We start from the raw sequence: 12,922 nt of genomic DNA, 5'->3' as shown, positions 1-12,922 counted from the left end.
ATATTTACTAATCTCTCTTTCATTCTATTAAAAGAAAAATCTGTAAACTTACATCTTTATCATATAATTTATTTTCTTTTAAATACGAGTTAAATTCTCCTAACACAATCTATAAATATGTAAGAGTCATTTAAGTATTTCTTCTTATTTTATTAGCTTTTTCTATAAATTATAAATTGTTTTCATGCATATATAAACTATTTTAAACAGTTAATCAAAAATATTTTTAATATATTATTTAGCATGATTATATATATATAATTTTTAATAATTATTTTTTTCATATATATTCTTCATTATTATTATTTTTTTATGTTGCACGGTATTTATCCGACGAATCAAAAATTAATTTATTAATTTTAATTAATAAAGATTTATGTTACAGGCCAAAAAGATAGATGAAATGATACCATATGTCTCCGTATTTTTGGGGCATATTTTGGGATATTTGTTTGTTTTTTCCTGGAAATTGAGGCCATCTTTTTTGTCTTTAAGTAACAAATTGAATAACCTGTTTGGTAAAGTGAGATGGTTAACAATTGTAACATCTGAAAATAGCAACAAAATTTCTTAATGCGATTAGAGGTAATTGATATATATATATATATATATATATTAGGTGGCTGCTGTTTGGCCAGATAGTTGTGCAAATGCTATTAAAAATTACTTCAATTATAATATAATGTCATGTATTATGAATTGTAGTATTTTTGTACGAGGATACTATTTATGTGTCTTGAATGTTAGAAGTGGTAAGGTATAATTATTAGGACTTAGGGTGTGTTTGTTTGTGGTAAAAATGGGAGGAAAAAAAAAGAAAGAAATTAAAAAAAATAGTTATTTTTTTTTGTTTGGTTGAAGAAAGAAATAAAAGAAGAAGAAAAATAAATAAAAAATATTGGTGAGACTCACTAATTTTTTTTTCTTTTAACAATAAAAACAAAATTGAGAGAAAACTAATTCTTTTTCTACTTCTAATATTATTCTTTTATTTTTTTTTAATATATTTTATAATATAAGGATAACATTATCTTTTTATAACATTTTTTCTTATTTTTTTTATCCAAACACATCTAAAAAAAATAATAATTCATTAAATTTTTTTCTTTTTATTTTTTATTTTTTCCTTCTCTATTTTTTTCTTCCAACCAAATATAGCTTTAGTAATATTGTAATTTATGATCTGTCATTGATAGCAATGCTAAAAAAGATGGGTTATAGATCAAAAGATTTTTGTTCTCCTTATTTATGCGTCCAATTTGTACGACGAAGAATATTAAAAAAAAAATTGACATCTACGGATTGAGATAGTACGAGTTGTACTATTATTTTATCTAATCTTATTAGCTAAAATAAAAATAGTATTCGAATTTATAATTTTGCTGAAAAGGTGCCCTGCTAGGGTTTAAAGGGTGTTCTGCTAGAGTTTCTCCCTGTAGGGTTAATTCTCTCGATTTCAAATCGAATTCTCACAAACTAAATTGTGCTCTGATAGTAACCATGGCTAGACGTAAAGCTGGTCAACGAGTGGTGTTAGATGACACTGGAGGGTTGGAGGACGAGGACATTATTGTGTTTGGGAAGGAAGAAATAGAAGAAAGTCTCCAGATCTGTGCCAAAAGTCTTATAGGCCGGATCTTGGCAGATCGATCCTTTGGAGTTGGTACAGTGGAAGGAGCAATGAGAACGATCTGGTCTCACCCAAAAGGGTTTAAGGTTATGGATTTAGGTGATAACCTATTCCAATTCTTCTTTGAAAAGGAAGTGGATCTGGTTCGCGTAGAACGCGGTGCACCATGGCTGCTGAAAAATTACATTGTCAATATCAAAAGGTGGGAGGAGAAGGATATTAATAACAATGATGAACTATCTCAAGTCCCAATTTGGGTACAACTGTGGGGGATTCCAGAGCACTATAAATCAAAGGAGTTAAGGAGGAAGATTGGAGGTACTATGGGAGAGGTAGTGGAGGTGGATTTTTACTCAATGAGAGGAAGAGAAAGTAGAATCTTAAAGGTTAAAATTTTCATGGATGCTACAAAACCTTTAAGAAGAAGCCTCAGGATTGCTAGACCTAATAGAAACGTGATTGAGTTATCCGTAAAATATGAGCGAATCGGGACTTTCTGCAACTATTGTGGTCACCTCGGACATGAAAGTAGAGGATACAATCAACACCTTGAAGATTCAATTAAGGGAGAAGTGCAAGAGGAGAAGTGGGGGAATTGGTTAAAAGCCAAACAAGTAGGTTGGAGGGTTGAAAGTTACAAGGAGAATGCAAATCCTAATATTCCTAAGGTTGAGATATCTCGGATTGAAGGCCCTAAAAAACAGACTCCAGTTAACTTGCTAAGGAGCTTTGCCAATCTCTCAATGCAGGAAAACAGTGGTGAAAATGAGCAAGTGGAAAGCAAATCGAAGGAAAATAATAGTGGTAATGGGGCATGCGAGAAGATAATGGCAGATCAAAGGGAGAGGCTGTTGTTAGTGCATAAAAAATGTGGAGACAAAGAAGATTTTAATGACGGCAGAACTGAAAGTGAAGCTAATGAAGAAAAGAGAAAGGGAGGACTAAAAGGAGTGGAGGAGGCAGTGAGCTCAGACTTCAATATTGGCTGAGAATCTGACACACTAGAGGACGATGGCCGAAGGATGAAGTTAAAACAACTTGCAAGGAGGAGTGAAAGTAAGTATAAAAAATTCAATAGTGAAAAAAGGAGAATAACGGAGAAGGTAGCAGACAATGGAGGAAAAAAACAATGCATTAGTGATTAAAGCTCAGAGACAAAGGGGGAGGGTGCCAGCCCAAACTTGGCACCCGAAGAGGTATGAAAATGATGATGTGGAACTGTCGGGGTTTGGGGAAACCCCTGACAGTTCACAACATAAAAGAGATCAATAGATCTCGTTCCCCCGAAGTTCTGTTCTTATGTGAGACAAAGAATAGTTCTTCGTTTGTGACAGGCCAATGCCATAAATTGGGGTTTACAAATGTTAGTTGTGTTGAACCTCAAGGACTAGCAGGAGGATTGGTGTTAGCATGGAGGGAAGGTGTAGATATTGCAGTGGTGAAAAGTGCAGAATTTTTCATTTATTTTAGATGGACAGACAGGAGGCTACAGAGAGAGTGTGGCGTTATTGCAGTGCATTTACACAGTGAAGAAGGACTGCGAAACCAATAGTATGGCACCATTTTGAATCAATTAGAAGGAATGGAAGATCCTTATATGGTTATTGGTGATTTTAATGCCATAATGGCTCATGATGAGAAGGATGGAGGGAGAATGAAATCAGTTGCATCTATTGAAAATTTTAATAATTTTATAAATGCAGCAGGCCTAATTGATTTGGGATATGAAGGAAGCAAATTTACTTGGTGCAATAAGCAGTTTGGGGGAAATTTGATAAGAGAGCGATTAGATCGGTGTTTGGTCTCTATGAACTTATTGGAATTATACTCGGGAGCAGCGATCTTCCATTTAAATGATCAAGGTTCCGATCATAGACCACTGCTGTTTGAATCGGAGGTCGAGCAACGGAGGTTTAAGAGGAGGTTTAGGTTTCAGGAGAGGTGGTGTGATAATGAGGTTGTTGGACAGATTGTAAAAGACACATGAAAGGAATCTATAGAAGGCTCACCTATGTTTCGTCTTTACACAAAGCTTAAAATTATTCGACATCGCCTTGTTGAGTGGCAACAACAGCCCGACAGCAACTCACTAAGACAGATCCAGCAGCTTAAACAGAAGATAGAAGAAGAAAAAAGCAAAGCACAGCAAGCAGACAACTTTTGTATTAAGGTTTTAGAAGAAGAACTTACAGAAGCCTACCTAAGTGAGGAACGCTATTGGAAAGAGAAAGCAAGAGAGCAATGGCTAAAATATGGTGATCAAAACACGAAGTATTTTCACTCAAGGGCGCAAATGAGAAATAAGCACAATAGAATACAGAAACTTGAAGATGAAAAAGGGGAGGTGCACTCGGATCCGGAAGGAATAGGGAGGACAGCGCAGAAATACTTTGAAACACTGTTCAGTTCGAGCTCCCCTGCTAACCCGAGTGCATGGCTCTCAACAATGAGAAGGAAGGTGTCTAGACAGAACAATTGGACCCTTACAAGACCAATTAGTGAGCAAGAGATTAAGAGGGCAGTCTTTTCAATTAACTCTTTCTCAGCCCCAGGAGACGATGGTTTTACGGCGAAATTCTATCACTTCTTTTGGGATACTATTAAAGAAGATATTATAAAAGCAGTCACTAGTTTTTTCTCAGGCGGAAGAATGCTGAGGTCTTTCAATCATACACTCATTTGTCTTATTCCTAAAATACCTGAAGCTGCTACCATGTCACAGGTACGACCTATCAGTTTAAGCTCAGTCTTCTATAAAATTATTTCGAAGGTCTTGATACATCGTATGCAATTTATCATGAATCGGATAATTAGTAATAACCAGAGTGCATTCATAAAGGGGCGGTTGATTAGTGACAATGTCCTCATAGCACATGAGTACATGTATTTTTTGAAGAATAAAAAGTTTGGTGATTGGGATCTAGCTTTAAAACTCGACATGAGCAAAGCATATGACAAGGTGGAATGGTGCTTCCTATGGAAGGTTATGAGTCAATTGGGATTTTGTGATCAGTGGATAGGATGGATGAAGGAGTGTGTAACTACTGTTTCCTATTCTGTTACTGTGGATGGTCAACCTAAAGGTTTCTTTAAACCTACAAGAGGTCTCCGACAAGGGGATCCTCTTTCACCCTATCTTTTCATTCTTTGTGCAAAGGGACTCTCCCACTTGCTACACAGAAGAGAACAGAATAATGATATTGTCGGGCTCAGATTAAACAGTAGCTGCCCTACTATTACACATTTGTTTTTCACAGATGACTCTATAATTTTCAGCAAAGCAAATTCTCAGGCATGCCAAAATATAATGCAGGTGTTGAATGACTACAATAGTATAAGTGGACAAGAGGTGAACCTTAATAAATCTGCTGTGTTTTTCAGTCGGAATACACCGCAATCAGAGAGGAAAACCTTTGCAGCCATCCTTCAAGTCCCGAATGTTGGCGCTCAAGACAAATACCTGGGTTTACCAACAACAATCCAGAAATAAAAAAAAGCAACATTTGCATATGTCAAAGATAAAGTTACAAAAAAATTACAGCACTGAAAAAGATCGTTACTGTCGGTTAGCGGGTGTGAAGTTCTAATTAAATCTGTGGGTACGGCTATCCCGATATATACTTTGGGGTGCTTTAAACTACCTGAAACTTTTATAGAAGAAATTCAGAGATTGCTTATGCAATTCTGGTGGGGACAGAAACAAGGAGAAAAGAGACTTCAATGGATTAAGTGGGACACACTGTGTAGACCAAAAAATCAAGGAGGATTGGAGTTTAAGGATCTAAAAGCTTTTAATCTTGCCATGCTAGGAAAACAGGGATGGAGATTGATGACCAGACCAAATTCCTTAGTTACTAAAGTATTCAGAAGCAGGTATTTTAGACATTCTTCATTTCTAAAAGCTGACATTGGATACAATCCGTCATGGGCTTGGAGGAGTCTCTTAGAAGGGCGAAAGGTTCTGGAAAAGGAGATTCTCTGGCAGATTGGGAGGAGATCAGCAGTGAAGATTTGAGAAGATTGCTGGGTTGGAAGACAAGGACCATTGACACTGAGACAGAATCAGAAGCCTAATCCAAGCTTAATTTGGGTCTCTCAACTCATCACTGAGGAAGGTAATTGGAATGAGCACCTTATAGCCAACAACTTCACATCAGAAATTACACAGGAAATACTTCAAATAAACATTAAAGAAGAAGATAACTTGATTTGGTACAGAGAAAAAGGGGGTTCTTACTCTATAAGGTCAGGATATGAGGTATGCTTCAATTTTTTTCACCCGCCACTCGAAAGTCTTCCACCAATTTTCGGAGACAAAAATCTATGGAATTCGATTTGGGATCTTGACTGCCCAACTAAAGTTAAGGTCTTTACCTGGAAAGCTCTCCATAATGGTTTTTCGGTGAGGCACCGACTGCACGCCCGCATTCAAGCTGTCCCTGCGATATGCCCAAGATGCGAAATGGAGGACGAGACTTTGACCCACTGTTTGCTTAATTGCATTTACTCGCGGCAAGTGTGGAATCACATGGGATTCTTGTTCAACAGTCCAAATAGAGTGGATGCAGAGGATAGTTTTGGCAATTGGTGGAGGGAGATGCAGGTAAAGATAAAACAAGAGAGTTTTAATAAGAAGCAACGAAGTCTCCTTGTAATGGTGCAATGGAGGATTTGGATATCTAGAAACAACTGACTTTTTGATGGCAAAAGGAGTGAACCGGCTGTTATTTGGGAAGAGGCATACAACATGAACGAAGAATTTCACCTTAAGACAAGTCCTTGTTAGTTTTTCTTTTTATTTCCTTTTAGGTTATTCTCATGCTTTTTTTTTGGGTTAATGCCCACCTTATCCTTGCTAGAGTTCAGACATGGACTAATATTGCTTTATTGCAATTTATTAATAAAATTTCATATTTTAGAAAAAAAAAATAGTATTCGAATTTGAATGTAGTTAGTGATTAATAATCTCTTGGCCAGTTTAAATCGCAATCAAAGCCCGGACTCCAGAAACCTGATCATAGCGAGGTCATTTGGAGACCCGGAGATCAAATCCGGAACAACATCCAAAGTTTTCATTTTTTAATAGAATCTTGATGGTTTATGATATTATGTCTCCAAGCATGAAGTAGGTTGTTGAAAGAGATTTATTTTCAGATTATCCTAATTAAACTCATTTTTGGATGGAGTGAAATAAAAAAAAAAGTTAATAATTGTATTAGATAGTAACAATTGCTTTTTCCAGAAAATGTATTTAACAATCAAGACACACAAGCTTATGTTACAAACTAATTTTGTACAATCAAATTATTTTGGATGAGTTTTGAATATATTCGGAGATTATTTTGTGTGCAACCAACCATGTTATTTTAAACGCGTCAATGAATCTAGACCAAGCTTTATTCAACCCATAATACATACCATTTAATCCAAGTAAATAAAATTGAACCTCAAGCATAATGCATATTTCACAATATGGCAGTATATTTCTCTATGGAGAAACTTTAATAGACATACTTAAAATAAAATAACAAAGGTGCTTAATATTCTTATGTAAATATATCGTAAATGGCCAATGAAATTTGTTACATATATTGCAAATATATTTGGTCAAACCTAAATGCAAATAATTGATCTATAGTAACAATTAACATACTAACAGCAAATAGATCACATTATATATAAAATTTAATTTTAATGTACTAACAGTAAAATATTTTATATCCAACTAAGAGCTTAGAATGTGAGGCATCATGCAATAATTTTCCATGTGATGAGGCCAACTAAGTGAATTTGTCTCAAAGTGATCAATTTTTTCCATTTTTGTACTTTGCAATACCAAACAAGAAAATGCATTATTATAAGTTTATTGCTCATAATATGATGAATGGTTTTGTTCTTTCTTTACTTTGTGAGGCTTCCTATTATTAAATTTACAGCACACTGATAACCTTAGGCCACAGATGTCACATGATTTCAAATATTCCAATGTGAGAAGAAGAGAAATGACCCCACAATTTGTTGCCATCTTAATTTGGCAACTCATTCAATTTATTTCCATGCCACATCTATACATGATATACTACCTAATGTAGTTCACAATTAACTGAAATTTTAGAGTCTTTTATTATTTCCTAGTTATAAATTAAGCATGGATTTAGTTTACGTTTTTATTTTTTATTTTTAATATTTTTTATTTTAAAACAAATATAAAAAAAGGTAAAAACAATAAACAAAATTTTATGATTATCACTGTTTTTTTTCCACAAAATTTTGAAAATAAAAAATACTAAAAATAAAGAAATAAACCGTCTCAAAAGATTTGGACATTATTAATAAGAATTTAATTTTAATGTGCTGTCAGTGTAAAATAATTTTACATGAGCATTCAATTACGTAACAATACATCAATAAAAATAATTACTTTTCACATCGACCGACTGAATAGTCATCATAAAAAAACGAATGTGATTGTACGACGGTATAAAACGCTTTATACTAATACTGTCAGTGTATCAAAATTAAACTCTATTAATAAAGTAAATATCAACTATATTTTCTAGTCAAGAGACATAACATAGTTGGTGGTTAAATGAAATTTACAAGCATCTAATGAAGAGGTTTGATTTCTAACGGTTACATAGGTGGGTAAAAATTCTAGTAGTAAATTACTCATTTTTAGAAGAATTTTCGTTTTTAAAAGAATTAGTCACAGAAAATATCATTTGGCAAGAAAAAAAAATATCTAATACACTGTGCAAGAGGAGGAGAAAAAGACAATAAAAAAATCCAAATTCATTTAATAAATTTACCACATGGAATCTCTAGCACAGTGCTAGAAGCTGTGTAATAAAAATCGCTAATGATGTCACAAACACTAAATTTGTTTTCACACTAGATTGCCCCCACCAAAATGGTTCCTCCTCCATTGCCTTATTCATAATAATGAGTCTTTGAAGCTGTTATTTTTGTCTACTTTCCCTCTTTAAATAACTATATTCCAAATCTGTGGAGTGTTTGGATCATATCAGAACAATTGAGAAAGACAAACTACTTTGAATGATTTATTGATTGGTTCATGGAACCTTGTCCCTACAATAATATAGAGAAAAAAAAATGAACATATACTTACACTTGTATGGATAACTCTATCCAATCTTAAATCAAACAAAAAGTTGCAAATTTGAAGAAGTTATAGTCGAATTCTACGCCTTTTGGTCATAAGAGTTTCGATAACATGTCATGAAACTATTTATTCCAAAAGTTTATATAAGCTATCAGATAAAATACATGAATGATTATATATTTTACAACATACTGAAAGGTTTCTTTGTTCTAATGGTACAAAACCAAACCCCAAACAAAACCATTTTACATAATTAACAAGCATTACCATTGATCAAAGCTCACTAATCACTATCTACAATAAGCAACACTTAAAGCCATCAAAATTAAAAAATTACAATGCATACATATGGAACTTTCCAAAGCTTATTATACACAATATTTGAACTCAACATTGAGAACAAGAAAATGGAAAACAATATGCATTCAGGAAACCAACATACCGTTTGTTTCACCGGCCATCCGCGGACGTAAAAGAATCGGCGAATCCAGTAGGCCTTGCCGGAATACTACTCTTGCTGTCTTGTAAGTCCACATGGCTTAATTCCTTTCCTTCCATCTCTTGCCACCCCTTCACCATTTGGTTAAGGGGTAAACTATAGTCTATGCCACAATACTCTTCAGTTTCATCATCAATTGGTTTCCATTTCTCAACGAGCGGGGCCAGAATGCTCACGGCATACCCCATATCCGGCCGCTGGTTTGGTTCCCTGGCAGTGCAATGGCCAGCTAACTCAGCAATGATGGAAATGCTCTCAAAGGTTTCGTCCTGTTTTTCGAGTGCAGGGTCAATAGCATTCATAAGTTTCTCCTTATCTGATTTTATATTCCAGAACCATGCTGCCAAGTACTGGCTTTCCTCCGGCCGGTCCTCATCGAGTGCTGTCAATCCGGTCAGTAGCTCCATCAGAACAACACCAAAACTGAAAACATCTGCTTTTGTAGTGATTTTTCCGGTCACTGAAACATATAAAAAGAATCAACAAAACAAAAACAGGACCACGAATATTTATGAATGTAGCAAATAAATGAGGACAGTAGAAGTTCTAAAAGCATCACTAAAGATTAATAAAATTGATTAATGTCTTCATTAGTTACTAATTCCTGAAAGAACAACCACATATTTAGACATATATAGTATAATACAAGGTCAATGACTCTATTAATTCTATAAAGGAGTTATGAAAAAACAAATCACCTGCATATTCTGGTGCCAAGTATCCGAATGTTCCAGCAAGCCGAGTCACTACAGATTTTTTGCCATCCGGAGCAAGCTTAACAAGTCCAAAATCTGAGACCTTTGCTCTGAAGTCATCACCAAGCAAAATATTTGATGACTTAAGATCTCTATGAATGAAGCTTTGGTGAGCAAGAGTATGAAGATACTCCATTCCTCTAGCAACATCCAATGCAATGTTAAGCCTTCGCTTCCACGAAAGTGGTTCCAATTGCAAGCTCTTCCATTGGAAAAGATGCTTACTGAGAGCACCTTGTGGCATATACTCATAAACTAGTAGTCTCTCTGTCCCTTCTACTGAATAGCCCAAAAGAGACACCAAATTCCGGTGCCGGACTTTCGAAAGAACTGCGATTTCAGACTGGAATTCATCTAAGGCTTTTCTGCTTATCACACCAGCCTCCATTCTCTTCACTGCAATTTTAGTCCCATCATCCAATTCTCCCTTGTAAACACCCCCGAATCCACCCCGGCCGAGCTCATTCTCAGGCGCGAAATTCTTGGTAATGCCTCGAAGGACTTGAACCGATATTACAAGATTTCCAGCTTCAATTACATGAGACACTGCATTTCCACTGGTGTTTAGGTTCCCAGAACCACTTGCTGAAACTGTGGAAATGCTTCTTCCATTGCCATTGCTAGCAACAACAACCTTTACCACATTGTCTGAATCAGATGGATCTCTAGGGTGAACTACTAATGAACTTGAACCCTTGGAGGCTTCATTTCTCCCTTTGAAACAATACAGATAAACTGGAATAAGCAGAATAATTGCAGCAACAATACCTACAATTGAGGTCACAATCAACACCAAGTTCTTTCTTTTGGGATTCTTCAATTCAAGAGAACTGCCAGAGTTGGAATTTGATGGTGCTGATGGAGTATCAACCGAAGAAAGTTCGCCCCTTCCAGAAGATGGATTTGGCTTATTAACAGATGATGGAGGGAGCTTGTGAGGAGTTACTATGATTCATCAACAGAGGATTCCCATCAGTAACAATCTTCAAACTCTTATCAAAACTTGGCAATGGACCTGAAATGTTGTTGCCACTTAGATCCAACAATTTCAGTGATCTCAAACTAGTCCAATTACTAGGAACCACACCACTGATTTTGTTACCCCCTAATCTGATTTCAACAAGAGAATCCAATTTCGCAACAGAAGGACTAAGAGTACCACTGAAATTAAACTTAGACAGAATAATCATTGAAACTTTCCCATTTGCATTGCACTTTATTCCTAACCATGGACCTTCACAAGGATTATCACCAATCCATGAATTAACAAGATTTAAAGGGTAATCCAACCCACTAAGAAACTCAATCAGTGCCATAACCTCATAGGAACATGAAACCCCAGGTTTTGTTTCACAAAAATTATTGGAATCAAAAGTAACTTTAGGTGTTACAAATTTTGGGGTTGGACCCATTAAATGGTTATTGTTCAAATCCAAATGTTCCAATTGCAATTTAGCTAAAGAATCAGGAATTACCCCAACAAGTTGGTTACCATTGAGATTAAGATCCTTCAGAGAAGCCAAGTCACCAATGTTCTTAGGAATAGTCCCTTTGAAATTGTTACCATGAAGCCACAAACTTGTGAGAGAAACCATTGTTGCAAACACATCAATAGTACCATCAAGACCACCACCACCTTGGTTATTCAACCACAGAATCTGCAACCCAATTCCTTTAAAACTCGCCGGAATCGCGCCAGATAAGTTATTCCCTGAAAGCTGCAGCACAGAAAGAGACACCATGCTACCCAAGAACTCAGGAATTGGACCAACCATGCTGCAACTCATGCAAGAAACATTGGTCAATTGTGTTGACCCTTGCAAAGTCAAAGGGAATTTCCAACCACCATTGCTTGCATTGAGGTTAACATTGTAATCCAATGCTAAAACCTCAAGACTCTCAAGTCCTTCAAAGAAATCATAAGGGATTGAATCAAACTCATTGTGGTTCAAAAATGCAAACTTTAACATCTTCAAACCAATGAAAGAAGGTAAAGGGCCATTGAGCTTGTTGTTCTGAAGACCAAGATTCTCAAGCATTGTGAGCTGGTTGAAGCTTTGAGGCAAAGGACCAATCAAGTTCAAGTTTTTAGCTTGAATCTGAGATACCCTTTTGCCATTGCAGAAGATGTACTTCCATGGAGGGTTTCCACATGGGTCTCCACCATCTTCAGGCCATGGTAAGAGCTCAGGGTTCTTGAGACCGTTTCTGAACTGGTTTAGAACCTTTACATCTGAAGGGTCAGTTTCAGTGAGAACAACACAGCAAAGTGTTAACATCAAAAGTAATAGTAGCAAAAGAACATGTTTTTGTTGTTGTTCCATGCTGAAGATAATGATGATATAGATGTGAAACTGAGTTCAAAAAGCTTTGTTCTTGTTGTTGTTGCATTGAGAAAGAAGTGTAAATGGATTGTGTTTGGTGGAAGCTTGAGATGGAAGATGGAGACAGAAGAAGAAGAAGAGAGAGAGTGGAAAGTGTTGTTAAAAAGGTGAAGATTAAGGTTGTCAACAAAGGAACAAAAAGGTGAAATTATTAATTAAGGGTTCTAAGTGGAAAGTGTGTCATTAAAATGAGTGATTATATATGATTACTAGTTTTAGATTTTGTTACTGTTATTGTTGTGTTGGTACTAATTGACTTAACTTTTTTTGGGAAACAGAAAAAATTCTCAGGTGAATAACGACAAGAAAAAAAGGTTGAGGTTTTTTTTTTCTTATATAAAAATTTGTCATTTTTTAGTACTTTTAAAATTAGAGGATAAGTTATTTTGTATTAAGTTATTGTACAATAAATTTATTAGAATATTAAGTAATTATGTCTTTAATCAATCTAACACAGTTAAAATTTTGACAAAAAGTAACAAAGGTAAGTTTTTGGAGCATCTTTTAAAATGTATTATTAGGATTATATAT

At 35.3% G+C, this 12,922-nt stretch overlaps 2 protein-coding genes across 2 annotated transcripts; one reads left to right on the top strand and one right to left on the bottom strand.

Annotated features, from left to right (window-relative positions):
• The first annotated feature begins 1,500 nt into the window (after positions 1 to 1,500).
• On the top strand, positions 1,501 to 2,619 carry LOC107476310 (uncharacterized). Its single transcript, XM_016096111.3, has one exon. The coding sequence runs from the start codon at positions 1,501 to 1,503 to the stop codon at positions 2,617 to 2,619; it is 1,119 nt and encodes a 372-aa protein (XP_015951597.1).
• A 6,299-nt stretch (positions 2,620 to 8,918) lies between these two features.
• LOC107476154 (receptor-like kinase TMK3) lies at positions 8,919 to 12,469 on the bottom strand. Its single transcript, XM_016095902.3, is given in 3 exon segments — positions 8,919 to 9,712; positions 9,951 to 10,950; positions 10,952 to 12,469. Coding segments are annotated over 3 exon segments (2,889 nt in total). The 5' UTR covers positions 12,332 to 12,469; the 3' UTR covers positions 8,919 to 9,203.
• Positions 12,470 to 12,922: the final 453 nt, after the last annotated feature.

The sequence above is a fragment of the Arachis duranensis genome, chromosome 2, assembly GCF_000817695.3.
Source record: "Arachis duranensis cultivar V14167 chromosome 2, aradu.V14167.gnm2.J7QH, whole genome shotgun sequence".
Classification (NCBI taxonomy): domain Eukaryota; kingdom Viridiplantae; phylum Streptophyta; class Magnoliopsida; order Fabales; family Fabaceae; genus Arachis; species Arachis duranensis.
Note: the sequence above shows the minus strand (reverse complement) of the source record. Positions and strands in the feature narration are given on the sequence as shown.